General features: G+C 38.7%; 2 protein-coding genes across 2 annotated transcripts in view; one reads left to right on the top strand and one right to left on the bottom strand.

The window, feature by feature from the left end:
* RPRD1B (regulation of nuclear pre-mRNA domain containing 1B) overlaps window positions 1–25,209 on the bottom strand; it is a 461,056-nt gene that overhangs the window by 29,141 nt on the left and 406,706 nt on the right. The gene's annotated exons all lie outside the window — the stretch shown is intronic.
* The window catches only part of TGM2 (transglutaminase 2), a 107,167-nt gene that overhangs the window by 78,592 nt on the left and 3,366 nt on the right, over window positions 1–25,209 (top strand). Inside the window, 2 exon segments of the mRNA XM_053718387.1 lie at window positions 12,003–12,163; window positions 21,195–21,331. Coding sequence (XP_053574362.1) covers window positions 12,003–12,163; window positions 21,195–21,331 — 298 coding nt within the window.

Raw genomic sequence — 25,209 nt, 5'->3', positions numbered from 1 at the left:
TAGTGTTGGTTTACACTATAACTTAAGTATTGCTATTTAATTTGAGGTGAATGTAAACAAAGTAATATTGCTATATATTACAAATAATAAGATATATAACTTTTGTATGTTTATTTATTGCATTAGTAAAGTAGTGGTCATATTTTTTTTTGTTTGTTTATATGTATGTACAACATCAGAAGATAAATACTTATTTATTATATTTATATCATTCATCTATATCTATGTGTCAATGCTGACACCCGGAAGTGACGTACTTGCACACTTCCGGCTAGACGTCCATTTATACACGGCAACATTATCACTTGTTATCCAGAATTTCAGAAATATGCAATACACTTAGAATAAATTGTCATTATTATTGTTACTGTACACGCTATGGGCTAGATTACAAGTGGCATGCTATTTAGCGATCCCGCTCGTGCTTTAACTTCGCTAGAAGTAATCTTTTGCGTTTGTCGGTTGTGCGCATTTTACAAGTAAAAAGTTTGTGTGATAACTTCCGGACTTCGAGATATCCCAACCGCGTTAATGTATTCTCCCCATAGAAGTCAATGGAGAGTGCAGAAGAAAAAAACAAATACCTATTGCTCGTGCAATAACTTAACAGCAGCATATTTCACATCCCAATGTTCTTCATTTACAGAACAATGTTATTTTTATTGTAAATACATATTTCTATAAATATCTGTATTTATCTATACCTATATATCTATTCCTATACATAGGTATAGATATCTATTTTACATTAACATTATCATATATATTTAATAATAAAAATTAAAAAAAATTCTATATGAGGAATGTAAAATATACATAACTCGATTCGTGCTTTGCCCTTTCGGTCTAATGCAGTGTCAGGTTAGTGCACATGAAGAATTGCTAAGCTCAAAGCGAGTTTTTGAAATATAACATATAAAATATTACAAACTGTAAGATTATATATATATCTATTCTGGATTATTTAGAATTTTGTTACAGTATTTATAATCATTTTTAAGAATTATTATTTTTTTAATATTTTATATTCAATATTTCAAAAACACACTTTGAAATTAGCAATACTTCATGTGTGCTAACCCGACACTGCGTTAGTCTTAAAGCGCAAAACCCGGAGTGCGCTACGCATATTTTATATTCCGATGTTCTTCACATAGAGAAAAATGTACTTCTTCTTCTTCTTCTTCTTCATATATATATATATATATATATATATATATATATATATATATATATATGATAATGTTAATGTAAAATAGATATCTATACCTATATAGATATAAGCATATACAAATATATAGTTATATAACATATTCCTGTTAGTGAAGAAAATTGGAATGTGAAATATGTACAGTATATATGTAGTAAATAACATAAATACATATCTACACACATAAATACATATATGTATGCATACCTACACATATTAAGACATGTATTTATACAGTATTGCCCTTTGCAGTCACCTTTCATATACCATATACATTTGAGGCCTTATAACTTATTTTTTTTAATATTTATATGAATATTTTTTATCAGATACTGTTTTTATGTGTGTAACTGTAATTTTCAATGTATTTATGTTTTAACGCACTACCCTCTACGCGAGGTCTTCAGTTGTGCAAACCAGACAAGTATAAAATGTGATTGTGCTATTTCCAATGCATGCAAATAAAAAAACAGAAAAACCTCAATAACACTCACAAAAGTTAACGCGCCACTTGGTTTCTAGCCCAGTATTTTTGTTGGCACAGAATGTTTGTATACATGATTTATTACTCAACATAAACCAGAAGTGACATTATTTCCAACTTACGGATTCGGCATTTGATCTGCACGCTTAGTTGGTGTTCCGGAAGTGAAAAGTAGTGGAGCTAAATCATGAGGGGGTTGTTTATGTATTTCCAAAATGATGAGTCACCCCTACTAATTATTAAGTTCAGGTGTTGCAGCTACACCCACTGCTAACAAATGCATATAAATAGTCATGATTCCTCCATAGACAAAAATTGGCAGTACAATAGATCATACTGAAGAGCTCAGTGAATAAATGTGGCACTGTCATAAGGTGCCATTTTTGCCACAAGCCAGTTTGTGAAGTTTCTGCCCTACTAGATCTGCCCTGGTCCACTAACTGTAAGTGCCATTATTGTGAAGTGGAAGTGTCTAGGAGCAACAACAACCCAGTCATGCAAACTCGCAGAACAGGGCTGCTCAATGCTGAAGTATGTAGCTCATAAAAATTGCCTATCATCTGTTGCATCACTCTCTACAGAGCTCCAAACATCCTCTGGAAGCGCAATCAGCACAAGAATTGTGTGCTGGGAGCTTAATGAAATGGGTTTCTATGGCCGAGCAGCTGTACACAAGCCTCACACCCATGTGCAAAATGCCAAGCATCGACTGGAGTGGTGTAAAGCAATCTGCCACGGAACTCTGGAGCAGTGGAAATGTGTTCTCTATAATGATGCATCATGTTTCAGTATCTGGCAGTCTGATAGAAGAATCTTGGTGGCCAGGAGAACACTATCTTCTGGAATGCATAGTGAATACTGTGAATTTTGGTGGAGGAGGGATAATCATCTGTGGCTGTTTTTCAGAGTTTGAGCTACACCCCATAGGTGAAGTAAAGGGTCATCTTAATGCTACAAGATACAAAGACATTTTAGACAATCTAGTGCATCCAACTTTGTGGCAACATTTTGGGGAAGGCTCTTTCCTGTTCCAGCATGACTGTGTCCCTGTACACAAAGCAAGCTCTATGACATGGTTTAATGAGTATGGTGTGAAGGAACTCGATTGGCCTATACAGAGCCCTGACCTCAACACCACCGTATGCCTTTGGGATGAATTGGAACACTGATTGTGTGCCAGACCTTCTTATCCAACATCAGGGCCTGACATCACAAATGCTATTTTGGATGTTAGGCACTTTTTCCAACAGACTCTAAAATCTTTTGGAAAGCCTTCCCAGAAGAGTTGTAGCTGTTATGGCCACAAAGTGTGTATAGAGGGGTCAACTCCATCTTACTGCCCATGGTTGGAATTTGGAATGGGATATCCAACAAACTCATATTGGTGTGAAGGTCGGGTGTCCACATACATTTGGCCATAGAGTGTGTGTACAAGATTTAAAAGGTCTTGCAATAGACATTTCAGAAAATCATGCAAACAAGTGTTTCTGATGTATTGGAATACCATTGTTAAGGATTTTCAGTGTAAAATATTAATTTACAATGCAAAGGAAAGCTGTTTTTCTTACGAACTAGAATGGCTCTGAATTATGAAATGGCATATCACCTGTACAAAAAGCTCTTGTAATATTTGAAAAAAAGCCACACAATTCAGTTTGGTTTTAAAAAAAATTGTTTGTTTTTTGCAAGGGTTTCCCAGTGGATATATCAATAGTTGTACTATAGGACTGTTGTATGATTCACAGCTTTGGCCCTTTTTTAAACACAAACTAAAATAGTCTATGGCAAGAAGCCATTCCCACATTGGTAAGACTTTAGAGGTCAACATGTGTTTCCTTATCAGGCTCATTCACCTTTTGAGTTGCAGAGTTACTAGATAGTCTAGTTTAAATAGCATTTATACAATTGAATCATGGATAATAACATGAATACTTATGTGAAAAACAACAAACAATATGTAGAGGTGATACCTTTATTAGTTATTGTAAAGCAGAAATATGAAAGCTTTCAGGGCATAATGATACAATTCAACAGCCACTAAAGTTAACACCTCTGTATCATTTTTTCCACTCCTAACTAGGTGTTGATTTGTTGCTGGACACTTCCGGGGATGTATATTAGCTCAGTGGCTATGTTTAGCTACAGACCAGTAGTGCATTTTCAATTTAGTTCTGACTTTAACTTTGTGTTTAATTAATTTGCAGGGGATAATATTCGTGCAATAATAAAATGTTTTAGCACACCAGAGCGTTTTATTCATCTTCCTTCACGTTCCTTTAGTAAAATATTGATATTTGACAGAAAAATTTAGTTATAAGTTAAAAATTATTAAAAAAAAGGGATGTGCTAATGTTTCATCTGGATTTCTTTTCTTTCTTGCAAGGTTGGTGAATACCTTTTTTGATAATGTATTGAGTGCAATAACAATATATACAGATGCAAATCCCCAAAACCGGTATTTCAAAATCTGGAATTATTCAGAAATCTGGAATTTTTAGGCACTCAGGAGTCAGTCTTTTTTTTTATTCAACAAAGCTAGTTTAATCCCTACAAGAAGTGCTAATCTGATGCGGGAAACCTGGCTTTAGTCAAAACAAACAAATATGAGGTGCCCTTTATAGAGGAATATCATCTTAATAAGTAGAAAACATCACATACAGTTGCACTCACAATATGAAGAGCACGCGGTTAGCATTGTGCTAGCATGCTGGCCTTCACAGCTATCATTTGAGAATGCTGTATTTACATTAACATCTGATGGGTGTTCAGATGATCTGGATCTGATCCCCAAAGATTCTACTGCGCTCTGTAGCGATTGAGAGGTAACTGGCCACCAAGCCTGAAAGTCCGCTTGCGAAAGGTAATTCATAAATATTAGCAAATGGAAAAGACACTACAGGTCTATAATGATAAAATATTAGTGGCCGGTTAGCACTTGATCGCCATAGAGTGCAGGAGAGTGTTAAGGGATCGTATCCAGTTCATCTGAACTTCCTTCAGCTGTGGATGGGAATACAGCATTCTCTAATGACTTCTGTAAAGTGTGTCCATAAGAGAGGCTGTGTCTAATTAGTCTAATAAATAGACCAATGCCTTTACAGAGGAAATATTTAAGGTGTAGTTCATACAGACAAAGAAATAGCACATTGTGTTACGTCTCCTTTTGGCAGGCAAAAGATTACTGAACTATTGCATATGACCAGCAGCACGTATATGAGCTCTTAAGCAGCTTCTGCCATGTAATTACACTAGTTATTTGATTATTCTCAAAAAAACTAATAATAAGCTTGCATTTATATGTTACATAAGGTGACTATGACGAATTTCAAACACTGTGACTGCTCACAACTGGTCACAATACTCAACTTCCAAAAAAAGGTGATTCTAGCCACTTGGCTTATAGTAAAAAGGATCTTCATTGATCTATACCAGATGTTCCAAATACAGAGTGCTTTTTGTTTTGTTGTTTTTTAAATATGGCTTGAATGAGATTTGTATGGAAGTGTTTGTGGTTTAACTGACCTGTTGTTCTGAGCCCTATGCAAGAGCAGTTGCTAAAATTAATTGTGAAAATAATACAAAAGTATTACAAATGGTATAAAACTGCCATTAGATTGCACATATAAGCTGTATTGTGACATGTAAATAGTGCTTAAATGGCATAAGTTATTGATGTTTACACTTAGGGCGCGATGATCTAAAGGTCTCTGGGCTGGCGAGATTTTTTTCAGAATGCCTACCAGTCCTCCCATTTCCTGGTGGAATTATCTAACACATAAATACAAACTTGAAGGACCGTGTCGCTGTTCCACAGCATAGATCGTTTCATTTTATACACATGTTAACGATAGAAGACAGGGTCTCAGTGGGACTCCTTTATTTTTATGGAATCAAGGGTTAATATCTCCTGAGGGGGGGTTATTGAACAGTGGGGATTTTTTAATCATGTTTGTTATATGATTTTGACTGCTTATGTGTAAGAACGTTTGGGCTCTTTGGCTGATACGGAACGTACAGGTTACTTTCATTTTGAGAGCTGCGCAGTTTTTTTATTAAGCTGGTGCGCCTTTTTCTTAGCAGGGGCGGTCCATGTGACCGGGAGTGGTCAAGCTTATTCCTGCTTCCGATTCCTGACTGGGTGTCTGCGGAGAGGAGCGTCTTCTCTACCTGTCTGGGTCATAGGAGGTGATGAGTGCCCCAGCCATTGGGGGTATAATTTGCCAGTTGTTTTTCTCTTTTGATAATAACTTAGACGAGTTATGGAGGATTCCGATATGTTAGAGGCGTATCCCTCCAAGACAGAATTTGATACCTGTGTATATTGTGGGGAGGCCTGGGTAACCCAGCCCTCTCAATTATGTTCCGTATGCCGCTATAGTGTGTTCTCATCAACCAATGTTGGGTTGTCGGAGACCGCTGAGCCATTCGCCTCTGAGGATTCTGAATCCAGTGAGGCGCGTTCCCTAGATTCTTATGTTCCTAAATATGCAATTTTCCAGAGTTCCGCTCCCCCTTCGCCTGTGAGGGGGTTGTTTCCACCAGAGGTTACTATGCAGTTCCGCATAGCTATCTCTATGGCCTTAGGGATGCTACCTCTTCCTGCTCTAAGCAAAGGGTCAGTCCAGGTTCTCCTGACCAAAGGCCGTCGTGTAAAATGAGGATTGTGTCCAATCATTCCTCTGGGGATGCGGATTCCTCTGAGGCTTCAGATATAGAACCTCCAGGGTCGGAGTCTACAGACTTGAATCCTCTGACTGCGGAGAGCATAGCGTTTAGATTTAGATTGGCACGCCTGCGTTTACTTCTGAGAGAGGTTTTGGCGATGTTAGAGGTTCCCAGTACTGATCCGTCAGTTGAATCTCAGTCCTCTAAATCGGATAACAAACTTGAATAGACGAGTGGAGAGGATTGGGTTCCTATTCCTTATCGTCTTGATTTCATTTTGTTTTAGTCTCTTATTAGAATCCCAGTTCCGAGCTCTAGGGGGAATTGTGTGTGTCACAGGCTGGACCTGGTTTTGTTTACACACTCCCTGTTTTCAGTTAACATGTTTGGGCATTTGCCTGTTTTTCTTTTGCATTCTATTCCGTTTTAGGATAGTTTTCAGTTTTTAGAGCTCTGGGTTGTTATAGAAACTCTTATAAGAAGTTTTCATCACATGGGATTTTGAGACTATCGACTAAATTGGTCGAGTTGTTGTAGACTTCCGGTGGAAACATTTAGATCTCTGTTCGGGGTGATGGTCCCCCAATAATTTCGAGACAAACTTTTTAAGCCACGGAGCTTATATTCTTTAGTTTGTTTATCTCAGTTTTTCTAGCATGGCTGGAATTTGGGAATTTCTGTTAGCCCTTGCATGTTTTTACAGATGTGTTGTATCCTTGATGACAGACAGGACCTGTTTTGGGTGCTAGTTAAGTCTGTTCCTTCCCTTTACACAAAAGAGGGAGTCTTTTCTAGCTTCTAGTCCAGACACTTTGAGTTCTCCTATACTAGTGACAGGCTGGACCTGGCTTTAAACTTTATCTTGCATGGGCGCTTGAGGGATCTAATGGATCTAGGAGTCCTAGAGACAAAGCTAGACTTATTTTGGGCTGTTTTCTCTTTTCTTGATTTTGTCTTTGGGAAGTTTCGAGTGACTTTTGGAGTCATGGTCCCGGTATCTATTGCCCTGTGGGAATAATTTCTTTCCACTGTTGGTGTATGGTCCAATAAGGAGGAGGGATTCCGTCCTAATTTGTTTCTCTGACTGTTAAGCAAAGCTTATAGGGCTCCTGTTGTCTGAGACTGTAATATTCTCTTCTGTTCAGGTAGAAGGGTGTCTTTCCTATTTCATCCTTTTGAGCGAATTCTTAGAAACCGTTTCTTCCAGCGAACCTTGTTCTGATCCTAGGTTTCCCTTTTGGGATCTGGGGTTTTAGGTGGCAGTACCCTGTTCCAGATTTTGCACTAGTTCCCGGGTCTTGGCTTCTGGTTTCTTACCATTGGCTATTACTAGACACTTAGGGATTTTCTCTTGTCTTTTTGATCCTCAGAGTGGGTTCTAGACTTGAGTTTCTGGTTTAAACACCAGGGTGTTTTTCCGGGATGCTGTTTTGTCTTCGGACAGGAAGTTTTTTTCCTGAGATCTTGCGATATGCCCTCCAGTCCCCCTTCTGGTTTTCGTTGGCCCGGGGGTGGGAGTGATATGATCTGCCGAGGCTGAGTCTTCGGCATGACGTTGTTCCATTTCTATATCTGTTTTAGCAGACTTATAGGGATAATCGGTGGGGGGATTCGATCCCCTGTGTTCCGTTCAGATCTCTCTGTCTGAAGTAGCTCTTCAGGGACGGTTTTGTCTTTGTCGCTTCGCTGCCCGTGGGGAGCAAGTGTCCTATGGGAGTGTATGGATAAGGAGTTTTCTTTCCTTTTTATCCTATGGTTCCTCAGCCAAGCATTCGGCTTTGAGGCTGTAGTCTTCTGGGTTCGTACTAGTTGAGACCTCGGTGCGTAGTCGGGAGGAACTCGTGTTTGGCGGTGGGCGGAGGCCCACTACGGCTCTTTGTCAACAGTCCCCTAATTAAGCAGGAACTTCAGGAACGGATGTTTCCGACTATCTTTTCTTCTCGAGGAGTGGTATCTGATTGGAGAAGCCGATCAGGAGTCCTTGCCTATCCCTGGTTTCCTCTTACGCTCTCAGGCAAATGTGGCATAGTGGTTAGAATCTGAATCAGAAGGTTGCAGCTTGGATCCCAGGTCAACTTCTGTTTTTTTCTGCCTGAAGGTGCATCTGGAGTCTGCTAGCATCCCTAAGTGGAATGTTACTCAGGGAACTTCAGTCTGTGCTGTTGGATCCTCTTCCTTGTGACCATATTGCTCGTTGTTGGGGTTGGTCCGATCCTAGCAAAGCTAGCGGCATGTGAGACTGATTGTTCAGTTTATGTCCGTGCGTTAGTATATCGGTTAAAGGGTCTCGCCTCCGTGGGTATATTACAGGGTGTCATGGACTCCTATTTCTATGAGCGGATGCAAGAGATTATTTTGGATTAGCAGAGAGAGAGAGTTCTGGAAAGGCTATGTTCTTTTTGTGACGCATAGTTGGTCCCTCGTCATCTATCATAGATGCTGAGGACCACCCTTGTAGGGAGGAGCTAGTGTGTTCTGGCTCTCTATTGGACTTCGGGAGTCTGTCTTTCTTTTCCACAGGATGAGCTGGGGAAAAGCCTTCCTAGCGAGCGCTGGCTAGAGCAGTCCTTTTTGGGACAGATGGCTCTCTTATCCTGATGAGTACCTTTGTTGCATAGTATGCGGTAGGTGTGGGTTGAATCCGGCAGCAGTCCTTGCTCCTTGATTGTGGGCTTGCAAGCAATTTTCGATTCCCTGATTGTTTTTCTGTTCCAAAGGATCATTGCACTATCAGGCGTTTCATTCTTTTTGCTGGGGCGCTGACTACAGTCAGGCCGGTACCTTTCTTGCTTCTTCTTGGAGCTTAGTCTCTTTTAGGGGGTGGCACTGGATTAATTTTTCTAATCGTGCAGAATTGTTCTTTGAATTCCTTCTTCAATTATTTATTCCATCTGTAGATGTTTGTTCTACATGCCATTGCCCCTTTGTTGTAATCTTACAAGACATACTCCTTAGAGGAGTTTCCTTTTATTAAGGTTGTTTACAAGTTTGTTAGGGTTTTCTCCCTAGGATTGTTATTTTAAATGTTCCTTCAGGGAATCTTGCCTTGATGGTCTTGGGACTTCAGAGGCTTGGTTGCTTTATTTATTGTTAATGGAGGAGTGTTTTTTTCACTTGACCTGGGAGTCAGTGGGTTTCTATCCTCCTCAGAGATTTTTGCTCAGTTCAAGAACAGTGACATCTTCTTGGTTTTCGGGCATGAGATCTTTATGGTTCTGATTGTTGGGCGGCTATCTGGTCCTCCGAACATTTTTTTTTTTACTTCTGTTGCAGCAGCATCGGGAGAATGGGTTGGTTGCAGACTGTGGTGCCCTCAGATTTGGGCTGCCTCCCTTTTTGCCCTCCCGTTAGCATTCAGTGTCCTCTGTAGCTTGGGTATTAGTTCCCACAAGTAATGAATGCAGCTGTGGACTCTCCCTGAATTTAGAAGGAAAATATAAATGATGACTTACCAGATAATTTCCTTTCCTTCGATACAGGGAGCTTCCGCCCGTGTTCTTTGATGGGCGGCCCTAAATTTGTTTTGTTTTCTTCTGACACCTTTTTCACCCTGATATTTCTCCTACTGTTCCTTGTTCCCTCGGCAGAATGACTGGGGGATGAGGGAAGTGGGGGAGGTATTTAAGCATTTGGCTGGGGTATCTTTGCCTCCTCCTGGTGGCCAGGATCTGTATTCCCACAAGTAATGAATGCAGCTGTGGACTCTCCCTGTATCAAAGGAAAGGAAATTATCTGGTAAGTCATAATTTATATTTTCATGATTCAGATACAGCAATCAATTTTAAGCAACTTTGTAATTTACTCATATTATCATTTTTTTCTTCATTCTCTTGGTATCTTTATTTGAAAAAGCTGGAATGTAAGCTTAAAGGGACACTGAACCCAAAATTTTCTTTCGTGATTCAGATAGAGCATGCAATTTTAAGCAACTTTCTAATTTATTCCTATTATCAAGTTTTCTTCATTCTCTTGGTATCTTTTTTTTAAAAAAAGAAGGCATCTAAGCTTTTTTTGGTTTAGTACTCTGGACAGCACTTTTTCATTGGTGGATGAATTTATCCACCAATCAGCAAGGACAACCCAGGTTGTTCACCAAAAATGGGCCGGCGTCTAATCTTACATTCTTGCATTTCAAATAAAGATAACAAGAGAATGAAAAAAATTTGATAATAGGAGTAAATTCTAAAGTTGCTTAAAATGTCATGCTCTATCTGAATCACAAAATAAACAATTTGGGTTCAGTGTCCCTTTAAGAGCCGGACCATTTTTTGGTTCAGCACCCTGGGAAGCACTCGCTGATTGGTGGCTACATTTAGACACCAATCAGCAAGCGCTACCCAGGTGCTGAACTTGGGCTGACTCCTAAGTTTACATTCTTGCTTTTTCAAATAAAGATACCAGGAGAACGAATAAAAATTGATAATAGGAGTAAACTAGAATGTTGCTTAAAGGGACACTGAACCCAAATTTTTTCTTTTGTAATTCAGAAAGAGCATGCAATTTTAAGCAACTTTCTAATTTGCTCCTATTGTCAATTTTTCTTAATTCTCTTGCTATCTTTATTTGAAAAAGAAGGCATCTAAGCTTTTTTTGGTTTCAGTACTCTGGACAGCACTTTTTTTATTGGTGGATAAATTTATCCACCAATCAGCAAGGACAACCCAGGTTGTTCACCAAAAATGGGCCGGCATCGTGCATTTCAAATAAAGATACCAAGAGAATGAAGACAATTTGATAATAGGCGTAAATTAAAAAGTTGCTTAAAATTTCATGCTCAATCTGAATCACGAAAGAAAAAATTTGGGTACAGTGTCCCTTTAAAATTGCATGCTCTAACCGAATCATGAGAGTATACCTTTAAATGTTATTTTGTGTTTGGTTTATAAGACGGTATAAACTTCCCTATAACTTTTGTTTTATGAAAGTGTTATGTTAATCCCCTAATTAAACTACTTTTTTAAATTTATATTTATGGAGGCATGTCCCTTTACACCAATTTAGCTATTAGAGCTCTTAAAGGGACATGAAACCCATTTTTTTTATTTCATGATTTAGAAAGAGTATGCAATTTTGAAAGAACTTTCCAATTTACTTCTATTATCTAATTTGCCTCATTCCCTTGATATCCTTTGTTGGAAAGCATATCTATATATGCTCAGTAGCTGCTGATTGGTGGCTGCACATAGATCCCTTGTGTGATTGGCTCACTCATGTGCATTGTTATTTCTTCAACAAAAGATACCTAAAGAATAATGCAAATTAGATAATAGAAGAAAATTGGAATGTTCTTTAAAATGTTATTCTCTATCTGAATCATGAAAGAAAATGTTGGGGTTTCATGTCCCTTTAATACAAGATATTGATGTACACAAACATTAATTTCCCTTTAGTTAAATTTATTTAGATCTATTTTAGTGGAACCTTTAACCCAGTGAATATGTAAACGTGGAGTAGATAGGCTGATCAAGCACTGTCATATTTCTCTTTGCATGACACGTAAAATGCAAACACAATATGGCTTCTGAAATATGTTGGCATTGAGCCTAGTAGTATTGGTATCATGTAGCTCTGATGAGTAAGAATGGGTGTATCAGTCCCAGCCATACTTAAACAGTCTCTGCTTTATCTGTTTTGTCCTTCCAGAAAAGACAGTACCTCTACGAGTTCTCTATGAAAAATATGGCTGTAGTTTGATGCAGGACAACATAATCAAGTTAATGGCCCTTTTACAAGAGTATTCGACCAAAGACTTTCTCCTAGCCATAAGGGACGTTCATGTAAAGAACCCAGACATCAAAGTTCGGGTAAGATATTGCCCTAAAAATCAAGCAGGAAATGTGATGCCATAAGTCAACTATATTCTTTGTGCTGTTTTTGTTTTAAGCCCTCTTTAGTAAAGCATATCAATATTTGAAATATTCTTTACTGATATTTTATATTGGTCAAAGCATCATTGACTAGAATGATGGTTTTATTATTGATTTAGGCCCAGATTACAAGTGGAGCACTATTGTGTGTTAACATCGCTCAAGTGCAATCAATAACTATAGTCGAGTGATATTATTATTCCTTATTTATAAAGCGCCAACAGATTCCGCAGCGCTGCCCATGGGTACAAGGATACAAGTTCAACGGAGTAACAATACAATAAAAGACAACATTTTACAGACAAATACATGGGGAATTGAGGGCCCTATTCCTGTGGGAACTTACAATCTAGATGGTTGGGAGGATGGGAAACAGGAGGTGGGGACTGCAAAGGTGAGAATTATATTAGTGAGGAGATAGATGAGGGTAACTTGTTGGGTAAGTGAAGTTAGTTTGTTAATGAATCGGATGATAAGCTTCCCTGAGCAAAAAGGTCTTTAGGGAACATTTAAAGGAGGAGAGGGTAGGGGAAAGTCTTACAGCTCGAGGAAGTGCGTTCCAGAGGGTTGGTGCCGCACGAGAGAAGTCCTGTAGTCTAGCATGAGAGGAGGTGATGGTATAGGACACAAAAAGCATTGTTGGAACTTAGGTGGCGGGTTGGGGTATATTTGTTGATAAGTGAGGACAGGTAGGGTATAGTCTATGACGTCTAGTTACATGCTTATGTCTAATAGAACTTGTGTGCTAAATCCTTCACATAATAGACTCCTATGGAGACACGCAGAATTTTTTTTTATATATAATTCGAGATTAAAGGGACAGTTTACTCAAAAATGTTCTCCCCTTTAATTTGTTCCCAATGATCCACTTTACCTGCTGGAGTGTATAAAATTTTTACAAGTATTTCCATTACCCTTATATTGGCATTTGAAATAGTTGATTTAGCCTGTGGTATCCCTACTTATCCTGAAAGTTTTTGGCCTTAAGCCCAAGCTGTGTAAACACAGCCAGTAGAAAAAATTACACTCCCAGTAAAGTATAGAAGAGATAAGGTAATAAAATGTTAATTTTCCATTGTTCTCTCCAAGTATTGGTGATTGGTTTACGGACAGATATAAGCTAAAGAAGCAGGTATATTTACACAATGTGACATAGTAATGAGAACTGATTATACCTACAAGCTCAACCCATTTTATTAGGTTGTGGCTTCAAAACACAAAACTACCTCACTATCAATTTTTAAACACCTATGTGTGCAGTCTGACTTTATCCCTCAAGCCAGAACATCCTAAATAACAAACCATACCTCCCACTCCTACTGGAAACAAGTTAAAAACTTGCGCATTAGACTTTACTTTCAAAAGGCGCAGTCGGTACTGTTTCTGATTTGCTGGGATTTGGTGCTGGGTGGCCGAGGGAAAAGGGTAGAGAGCAAACATGGGGGTTAAAAAACAAACTTTAGGAAGAGTATTGCTTAAATAAATACAATGAAGACATTGCTTCTTCATGTAGCTGTTTGAAAGTAAAACAACTTTATATAGATACCAGGTGATAAGCCCAGAGGGCAGTCTATTTTTTAAAAACTATAAACCCCAAAGCTAATATTACAAAAAATAAAAAATGTAAAATTACAGAAAAAAATAAACAAAGCTATCCAAAATAAAAAAAGTAAACCTAAACTAATACCCCTATAAAAATAAAAAAATCCCCCCAAAATAAATCTATTAATAAACTACCAATAGACCTTAAAAGGGCATTTTATAGGGCATTGCCCTAAATAAATCAGCTGTTTTACAATTACAAAGTACTCCCTAACAGTAAAACCCCCCACACAACCAACCCTCCCAAAATGAAAAAAAAAATAAGTCTAAAAAACATAAGCTACCCATTGCCCCTAAAGGGGCATTTGTATGGGTGTTGCCCTTAAAAGGCAATCAGCTCTTTTACTAGCCTTAAAAGGGCAATAAGCTCTTTTACAGCCCAAAAAACCCTAATCTAAAAAAAAGGCCACCCCAAAAAATAAAAAAAAGACTAAGACTAAGCCTCAAATAGGTACTCACCATTCCTGAAGTCCGGCGATGAAGGTCTTCTTCCAGATGGCTCCATCATCTTCTATCTTCATCTGGAGTGAAGGCGGCGCAGAGCGGAGGTGTGGAGCGGTCTTCCCTGATGCGCGCACCCGGAGCCACATTCCTCAGCGGCGATCCTCAGCGGCGTGGAGGCTCCTCTTCATCCGATTTCCATCGTACACTAAAAATTGAATAGAAGGTACCACATTCAATTTGGGGTACCTTGCATTCCTATTGGCTGATATTTTTAAATCAGCCAATAGAATTAGCGCTACTGAAATCCTATTGGCTGTTCAAATCAGCCAATAAGATTTCAGTAGCTCTTATCCTATTGGCTGACTTCAAAATTTCAGCCAATAGGAATGCATGGTACCCCAGTTTTAAACAGATACCTTGCATTCAATCCTCAGCTTGCGGCGGTGATCTCCACGCTGGATGGTTCCGCGGTCGTGTTCCACTGTCATTTCCGCTCCACATTGCCTTGGTCCTGGATGAAGCTAGAAGAGGTCCCCGTGCTGGAAGAAGATGTTGCCACCTCCAAGAAGACTTCACCGCATGGAAGAAGACCTTCGCCGGAGTTCAGGAATGGTAAGTACCTATTTGGGGGTTAGACTTAGGTTTTATTTTTTGGAGTGGCTTTTTTTTAGATTAGGGTTTTTTGGGGCTGTAAAAGAGCTGATTGCCCTTTTAAGAGCATAAAAGAGCTGAATGCCCTTTTAAGAGCAATGCACATACAAATACCCCTTTAGGGACAATGGGTTGTTTAGACTTTTTTAGTGTTACTTTTTTTATTTTGGGGGGTTTGGTGGGTGGGGGGGTTTACTGTTAGGGGGGACTTAGTATTTTTTACATGTAAAAGAGCTGTTTAACTTAGGGCAATGCCCTACAAAAGGCCCTTTTAAGAGCTATTGGTAGTCTAGTTTAGATTAGGGGGTGTTTTTATTTTGGGTGGGGCTTTTTTATTTTCATAGGGATTAGGTTTAATTTTTTAATTTTTGATAATTTTGTTTATTTTTTCTGTAATTTTAGACTTTTATTTTTTGTAATTTTAGATTTTTTTTTGTAATTTAATGTTAGGTTTTATTTTTAAATTAATGTTAGGATTTTTTATTTTAATTGTAACTTAGATTTTTTTTTGTAATTGGGGTTAATTTAGGGGGTGTTAGGTTAGGGGGCTAAGTAATTAAATTAGTTATTTGCATTGTAGGGGGTTGGCGGTTTAGTAGTTAATAGGTTAATTAAGTTTATTGCGATGTGGGGGTTTAGCAGTTTAGGGATTAATTGGGTTTATTGCGATGTGGGGGGTTGGCGGTTTAGGGTTTAATATGTTAATTAGGTTTATTGCGATGTGGGGGGTTGGTGGTTTAGGGGTTAATAGGTTAATTAGGTTTATTGCGATGTGGGGGGGTGGCGGTTTAGAGGTTAATATTTTAATTGTTATTTGCGTTGTTTAATTTGTGGATTAGGGGTTAATTACTTTATTATTTTGCGATATGGGGGTTGGCGGTTTAGGTGTTTGTTAATACTTCGTACGGGCGGTTAGGTTTTTTGTTATTTTGTGCGGGTGTGATTTTTTTCGTTAATATTTAGTGCGGGCAGTTGCATGTTTTTTTTCTTTTTTTCTTAATGCTTCGTTTGCCTACGCTGCATCCAGATGGATTCCGAAAATGGCAGGGTGGTGAAAGAATGCACCTGCGCTGCATCCAGGTGGATTCTTTTGGCTGCGCGCGCAGCCAACATTCTTTTGGCTGCCTCACACAGCCAACATTCCTTTGCGGAAGCGTGCACAACTGGCGATGGCAACGGACACGTTACAAACGCGATTATATTATAGATTTGCATGAAAAATCTTAGTTTGCCATCTTGCACTTAGGAAAACTGGATTTTAAGAAAATCAGCTAACATGAATGGTGTTAGACTTTGTATTTATTATTGAAAAGATAAATAACATTCCATAATCATTTGCTTTTGAATGTTGTTTTGAAAAGTTATGGCCATTGGAAGCGTCCAGTGGAGCCCCTATCTTTCTTCTAGAACAGGAGAGACTATTTCCTGTATTGCCATACAAAACACTAGCACTTATTCACTTCCATTTTCCTTCTTAAATCTACAATGTACTGTAAAATTGATTTCCCCTTAAACACCTTCGGATTTTTATATAAAATATTTAGTTATGTCTAATAAATCAACTTTGTAATATATTTTCATTATTCACTTTGCCCCCTTTTCATGTAATGTAGCTGTGAAAATTGAGCAATTTCAAATTCTCAGAACTTGAAATGCACACTGCTGACTTCTCAAGGCTAACTCTGTTACATATCTGTCCCTAATTGGCTGTATCAGAAAACAATTCCCTTTATACTAACTTTATGACAGTGGCTAGCCTTGTAGTTTGTGGACTAAAGCACAGATTGGCTCCTCCAAATAAGGCAAATGGTGGGTGGAGTTTGGGTATTGAAAAATAATTCCAATAAAAAGATGTTAGTTTGTTTTTAAACTGTTACAACTTGGCTGATATATTATTCTATAGCAGCACAACAAAAATGGTTTGTACTTACAAGGTGTGTTCTGTCCTTTTAATGTGTTCGACTTGAATTACTATCTGCAGAGTTTAAAAAAATGGGAAGTTGCTCCTTTAGATATTTTTGTATATAAAGTAGCTGTCTCTGCTAATTGAAACCACAGCCCAATCAAATGGGATGAAGTTGCAGAGAGAGTAGATCTCATTAGCTTCTCTCTATATTTACACAAATTCTCCTTATCTTATTTGTAACAGTAAGACCAATACTTCACACCCAGAACTAGATAGTAGCAACAACAAAACTAAATTTGCATTTATAAAATCCTTTGAGGGACCTAACAGTACTTAAGAAACTGCTTTGATAATCTCACCAGAGCAGAGGGCTCATTGAAAATAATGGAAAATGAACATTTTAGTATCTCCCTACCCCCATTTGTTATTCTTGTTTACATAGCTTTTCTATAATCAGTACAACAATCAAAATTGTTTATTTGCAAACACTTTAATGCCATCCAGCAGATAAAATGGATTATTGGGAACACCGTAAAGGAGGGGGGGGGGGGATCACAGTACACTGTCCCTTTAATTTTCTGTCACACAAACACACACTCAATAAATTCTGACACTCCTTGGTTTTTAGCGTCGGGTTCTTTCCATATCCTGGGGCCACATATGAGACATTTTGAAGGCTCAGGAGCTGTGTTTGTTGCCCTTTAAGTGATAATGGATTCACATTGCTGCTTTATAGGAAATGCGTTCAGATTCCTGCTGAGTAGTTATACCGAGATTTTACCTGCTGTCTGGAAAGTCGCACATTTTTATGTATACTCCTAATCCTGATGTCATTCACTTTCAGATCACGACCTCTTTTAGCTTTTATTTCTGTCTGTAACATACATCCTAAAGTTATCATAACACCCAGTGCCTTAAACCAGCACACATCCCTGCATTTCACTTACTGCCAATATCCTCAGGGCCTTCTCTCCGTGGTGCTAATCACCGGTTTGACCTTTCCGTGAGGCAGAGATTTATAAAAGTGCTTAATTCTTGAAAGTTGGAAATTTAAGTGAATAAATCACATTTGAAAGCACAAATAGTCACTTATTTAATAATAAAAATAAATTATACCACTGGATCATAACACTTTCTGTTAATTAGAGGAGATGGAAGAAATGAAGCAAGTTTTAAAATAGATACAGTTAATGTAGATTTAATCTACAATCTGCTCCTGAGCCTCAAGGAACAATGGGATACAAGGATTTATTATTGTAGACAAACATACAGAAAATAACATGAACTTTGCACACAGGTTTCCTATGGATATATTACATAACTTATTGATCACAGTCTGATTTCCCCCTATGTCACGTGGTTCTCTTGTCAGATGAAAGACAATCAGGCATCAGCACCTGTCTGTAATATACATAATTGTTTAAGAAGGGGCCTATACAACTGATGAGCAGCCATCCCTTGTAACTGTTCCTATTGCTCTATATATCCCCCTACCTATAATTCCTTTTTCTCTCCTTTTAAAAACACATGAGGAGTCTATATGAAGCAGGCAGTTAACTACCTATTGCTTTCTATGACCTCTCACTAGTACTGCTATTCCTTCACATAGCCTCTCCCTAAAACTCATACTCAGGGGCGGTTCTACACAGGGGCCCACAGGGGCCAGTGCCCCTGTAAAAATGTCCCAGGCCCCCCCTGTGGCCCCCCTGAGCTGAATGAAAAATACCGGACAAGATCAAGGCTATTTATCTGCTTCCCTGTCCCTGAAACACTGTCTAGTCAAAGCGTGGGGTTAACAAAGTGAAGTAAAACTTGTTCCCCCTCCCCTTTCAGAGATGTGCTACAGTTCCCAGGTTGTTGTGGGGGCGGGGTGTCTTACAGCTATAGTCTGCAGACAAGAGTTCCAGAAGTGTCACTAGTTTGTTTTGCAGAAGTTCTCTCTAGCCTGTACACTGCCAGAACAGAAGAGATGTAAGTCTGCCCTCTCACCTCCACAATTTAATGACTGCTGGAGTGTTTTCCTTATTTTTCTAATGTATGTAAATAATTATTTGACACCATTTTCATTGAATGTGCTATCTGAACTATGTAGCACTAGTTAAGTGCATAGACCTCTTTTTATTTTTTTTTCTACTCAGTGTGTGTATGTATGTGTATGTATGTGTGTATATATGTGTGTATGTGTATATATATATATATATATATATATATATATATATGTATGTATGTGTGTGTGTGTGTATATGTATGGATGTGCGTGTGTATGTGTATATATATATATATATATATATGTATATATATATATATATATATGTATGTATGTATTTGTGTGTATGGCTGTGTGTGTGTATATATATATATATATATATATATATATATATATATATATGTATATGTATGTATGTGTGTATATGTGTGTGTGCATGTATGTATGTGTGTATATGTGTGTGTATGTATTTGTGTGTGTGTGAATATATATGTGTGTGTATGTACGTGTGTATATATATGTGTGTGTGTGTGTGTATGTATGTATGTATATGTATGTGTGTGTGTGTGTGTGTGTGTGTGTATGTATATGTGTGTGTGTGTGTGTGTGTGTGTGTGTGTATGTATGTATATATATATATATATATATATATATATATATATATATATATATATATATATATATATATAGGTGTGTTTGTGTGTGTGTATATATATGTGAATAGATGTGTGTGTATATATATATGTGTGTGTGTGTATATATATATATATATATATATATATATATATATATATATACATACACATACATATATATGTGTATATATATATATATATATATACACACATACACAAATTATAAATATATATACATTTATACACACACACACACATACATATACATATATATATATATATATATATATATATATATATAAATTATATATATCATTTGTTTCCGTTTTTTAATGTTCCCCCCTGATTAAACACTGGCCCCACCTTGGCCCCCCCCAGTCAAATTTGTCTAGAACCGCCACTGCTCATACTGCTCCCTTTAACCCTTCCCCCATTGTTTTAGTCCAGCCCTCAAGTGGCCCAATACATCATATTAAAGGGTTTGCATACCTGAGCGCACACTAGCCCATACCTGAGCGCACACTAGCCCATACCTGAGCGCACACTAGCCCATACCTGAGCGCACACTAGCCCATACCTGAGCGCACACTAGCCCATACCTGAGCGCACACTAGCCCATACCTGAGCGCACACTAGCCCATACCTGAGCGCACACTAGCCCATACCTGAGCGCACACTAGCCCATACCTGAGCGCACACTAGCCCATACCTGAGCGCACACTAGCCCATACCTGAGCGCACACTAGCCCATACCTGAGCACACACTAGCCCATACCTGAGCGCACACTAGCCCATACCTGAGCGCACACTAGCCCATACCTGAGCGCACACTAGCCCATACCTGAGCGCACACTAGCCCATACCTTAGCGCACACTAGCCCATACCTGAGCGCACACTAGCCCATACCTGAGCGCACACTAGCCCATATCTGAGCGCACACTAGCCCATACCTGAGCGCACACTAGCTCATACCTGAGCGCTGCGCACACTAGCTCATACCTGAGCGCACACTAGCTCATACCTCAGCGCACACTAGCCCATACCTGAGCGCACACTAGCCCATACCTGAGCGCACACTAGCCCATACCTGAGCGCACACTAGCCCATACCTGAGCGCACACTAGCCCATACCTTAGCGCACACTAGCCCATACCTGAGCGCACACTAGCCCATATCTGAGCGCACACTAGCCCATACCTGAGCGCACACTAGCTCATACCTGAGCGCTGCGCACACTAGCTCATACCTGAGCGCACACTAGCTCATACCTCAGCGCACACTAGCCCATACCTGAGCGCACACTAGCCCATACCTGAGCGCACACTAGCCCATACCTGAGCGCACACTAGCCCATACCTGAGCGCACACTAGCCCATACCTGAGCGCACACTAACTCATACCTGAGCGCACACTAGCCCATACCTGAGCGCACACTAGCTCATACCTGAGCGCACATAGTCCATCACAATGATTGAGCTACTGAGCAGCCCAAGAAGGAAATTACTTAAAATTTAGCACTTCAGGACTAGTTTCGAGATACACCTCCCTTCTCTATAAATGCTACTACTATATGAGTTCTCTTCTTATAAACTCTGCTTATATTCTTTCTGCTGTTGCATAGAACATCTCTATATAACTCCTCCTGTTGCTCCATATAAGCTCTCTTCCTATACCTCTCCTATTGGAGCTGACTTTGTTACTACCTACTGCTCTGTACTGATATGTCTGCTACCAATCTGCAGGTCCTCGGAGAGCCCATGCAGAAGAGGAAGCTTGTGGCTGAGATCACTTTGAAAAATCCTCTGTCAGAGCCACTTGATGGATGTAAATTCACTGTGGAGGGAGCAGGACTAACAGAGGGGCAGATTGTAGAGATGCTGTAAGTACCAGTTGAATAAGGTGATAATGGGCTATGGAATAATATAAAAAGACAGTCTATTATCAGGAGCTAGGTAGCCATAACTCTTAAAATTGTACTTTTGGATTTGGACTTTATTTCTACTATGCATAAAATGTAGAGAGAATGTGTAGCCCATTAACAAATTTAGATAAGTCAAAAGGCTTGTTTTCCCCCAGAATACCTCTGGATACATTGTTTTCAATGTGGCAAAGGATTCTGGGTAAGACATGCAAATGAGGTTCACAATGATTTTACTTCATGAATGGATTAAACTCATGCACTAGTAGAACTCCAGTGTTGTTTGTGAGTTTGTTTGTTAGAGCATTTTATTATTAGACAAGAAAATCACATTAAACGTAAGAATTCACATTGATTTTACAAAATGCTCTATGTATCTAGCATAGCCTATGCACATGTAATGCTAAAAATCTCATGGCTATGTGTAAAACTAAAAGTTGCCTGAAACTTTTTTTCCCGGCTATCAGTAGTCAGTCCTGCTGCGGTATCTATGAGTGTCTTGCATGTAACTTTCTTTTAGTGAACCTGGTTTGCTGAGAAGACATACGGCACAGGCACTTTAGCGCTCCACTCACATCAAGTAATAAGGGAATCGCTATACCATACACATGTGCTTTTTGGCTGCTTGGAGAACCCAAGCAGGCAAAGAAAGCTCATAAATGAGCTTGGAATTGAGGAACAGGTAGTGACATCCTTCTCATGGGCTGTACCACTCTATACAAAACAGTGCCCCAATAGGAGCTGCTCAATGGGCAGTCTGCAAAGGGATCCATAACAGATCAGAGAATAAAATATTCGGTAATAAATGCATTAAAAAAACATTACAGATTTTATTAATTGAATAAAAATGTGCTACTATAAAGGCTGCTTAAATGTGGCTTACAAATCCCATTTGATTACTGGCCTTTAACAGTCTATCACACTTAGCTTTGCCTTGGGACATATTGCTATTTATCATGATGCAATGTCATAGCTAACACTAATGAAAGCTACAATAGCCTAAAATAATATATATTTAAAAAAAAAAAAATATATATATACATTTAAAACAGCAACAAGGGTGTACTACTTGTGTAAAATAATCACACTGATTTTTTCAAAGGACGATGAGAGTCCACAAGACTAATCACATGAGAATCTTTCATTCCACCTTGAGGAGGCAAACCAGCTCTACATTCTAGAGTTTTGCTCCACCTAATATTTCCATCAAACCCTTTATCCACTCAGTTTCTTTTTTTGCCTCCAAAGGAGAAGGTTAATGAAGTTCTCTAAACATTGTTAGACCCATATGCCCCCTCAGAGTGCTTCCTGCACAAAAGGGAAGGAAGAAGTCAGCCGAGAAGTAAAAATCTTGCAGTGTGTACATGTTACAGTCCTTCCAGGTGAAATGTGGATTTATCTGCCAGTCCCATTGTTTACAGGATACTGCACCATGGACAGAGTCATCACTTTCTTGCTGAAGTGTTAGGTACTCTGCAACAATTATTTTTGTGGTTTTAGCTAAAATGACTTTTTTTTATAGTTGGACACAACCTTGAGAAGGGGAGGAAGAGGTTAACAGATGAGAGAGATCATGGCAAAAACATGCTGCATTATGGGTTTTCCCAGTCCAGTTTTCCAACACTCCGATTTTTCATTCCCGGAAAGGAGAAGGCTGCAGGATGCCTTAGTCATCTTGGATGTCGTTCATAACATTCTATGTACTGTTTAGAAGAGAGTTACTTCTACATTTTAGAGATCTAAAAATCTTAATAAATGCTTTGCATTAATGTGCTCTGGTGCATTTTAAACTGGTGCCAGTGCGGGAGTGCGTGTCTCTTGGGGATCATATAACTCAATTATACTGTGCTATATTCTTCTGCCTATTTCTCTTTTCCTTACACTCACCTAGATTACAAGTTTTGCACTATAGGGGGTACTTAACGAACGCAACAAAAGTTGCGTTACTTCACCCTCCGTAGCACTGCCATTACGAGTTTTAGAAAAGCCGCCTTGTGCGTGCGATATGGTTGCGATGAGCTCCATACCGCACAAAATACAATCGCTGCTTTGACATGCTTGTGTACGCTTTCCCCATAGACATCAATAGGGAGAGAGTGTTAGAAAAAAAAAAACTAACACCTGAAGCGCGGAATTAAAAGCTCCGTAATGCAACCCCATTGATGTCTATGGGGAAAAAAAAAGTTACGTTTAAACCTAACATAAACCCCACGTCTAAACTTCCCCTAATCTGCTGCCCCCGACATCGCCGACACCTACATAATGTTATTAACCACTAATCTGCCGCTCCCGATATTGCCGCCACCAAAATAAATCTATTAACCCCTAATCTACCGATCCCGATATCGCTGCCACTATAGTAAAGTTATTAACCCCTATTCCCCCGCACCACAACATCGTCCACACAATAATAAAGATATTAACCCCTATTCCGCTGCTCCCCGACATTGCTGCCACTAAATAAAGTTATTAACCCCTAAACCTCTGGCCTCCCACATCACTACCACTAAATAAACCTATTAACCCCTAAACTGCCAGCCCCCACATCCTAAATATACTATATTAACCCCTAAATCTAACCGTAACCCTAACAACCCCTAACTTTAACATAATTAAAATAGAGCTAAATTAAAGTTACAATTATTAACTAAATATTACCTATTTAAAAATAAATACATACTTACCTGTGAAATAAAACCTAAGCTAGCTACAATATAACTAATAGTTATATTGTAGCTAGCTTAGGTTTTACTTTTATTTCACAGCTAAACTTGTATTTATTTTAACTAGGTAGACTAGTTAGTAAATAGTTATTAACTATTTACTAACTACCTAGTTAAAATAAATTAAAACTTACCTGTGAAATAAAACCAAAGCTGCCTTACACTAAAACCTAACATTACAAAATATAAAAAACACTAACGGCTAGATTACGAGTTGTGCATTAGGTTAAAAAGCAGCATTAGGAGGTCCTAACGCTGCTTTTTAAACGCCCGCTGGTATTACGAGTCTTGAAGGTACAGGCTCACCGCTCACTTTTTTGGCCAGACTTAGAATACCGCAAATACACTTACGTAAATTGTGTATCCTCTTTTTTCAATGGGACTTGCATAGCGCCGGTTTTACGAGTCTGCCAAAAAGTGAGCCATAGACCCTCTCCTGTCAAGACTGGTACCGCATTTTAAAGTCAGTAGTTAGAGTTTTATGCTACGGCGTTGTAGTGTAAAACTCTTAACTAAAGTGCTAAAAAGTACACTAACACCCATAAAATACCTATTAACCCCTAAACCAAGGCCCTCCCACATCGCAAAAAAAATGTTAACTCCTAATCTGCCGAACCGGACATCGCCGCCACTATAATAAAGTTATTAACCCTTATTCCCCCGCACCCCAACATTGTCCACACTATGATAAAGATATTAACACCTATTCTGCTGCTCCCCGACATCGCTGCCACTAAATAAAGTTATTAACCCCTAAACCTCTGGCTTCCCACATCACTACCACTAAATAAACCTATTAACCCCTAAACCGCCAGCCCCCACATCGCAACAACCTAAATATACTATATTAACCCCTAAACCAAACCGTAACACCCCCTAACTTTAACATAATTAAAATAGAGCTAAATTAAAGTTACAATTATTAACTAAATATTACCTATTTAAAACTAAATACATACTTACCTGTGAAATAAAACCTAACCTAGCTACAATATAACTAAATCTAACCCTAACCCCCCCTAACTTAAATATAATTTAAATAAATCTAAATAAAAATTACTATAATTAACTAAATTATTCCTATTTAAAACTAAATGCTTACCTATAAAATGAACC

Source organism: Bombina bombina, chromosome 1 (assembly GCF_027579735.1).
Source record: "Bombina bombina isolate aBomBom1 chromosome 1, aBomBom1.pri, whole genome shotgun sequence".
In the NCBI taxonomy this organism is placed as follows: domain Eukaryota; kingdom Metazoa; phylum Chordata; class Amphibia; order Anura; family Bombinatoridae; genus Bombina; species Bombina bombina.
This window is presented reverse-complemented; position numbering and strand designations above follow the sequence as displayed.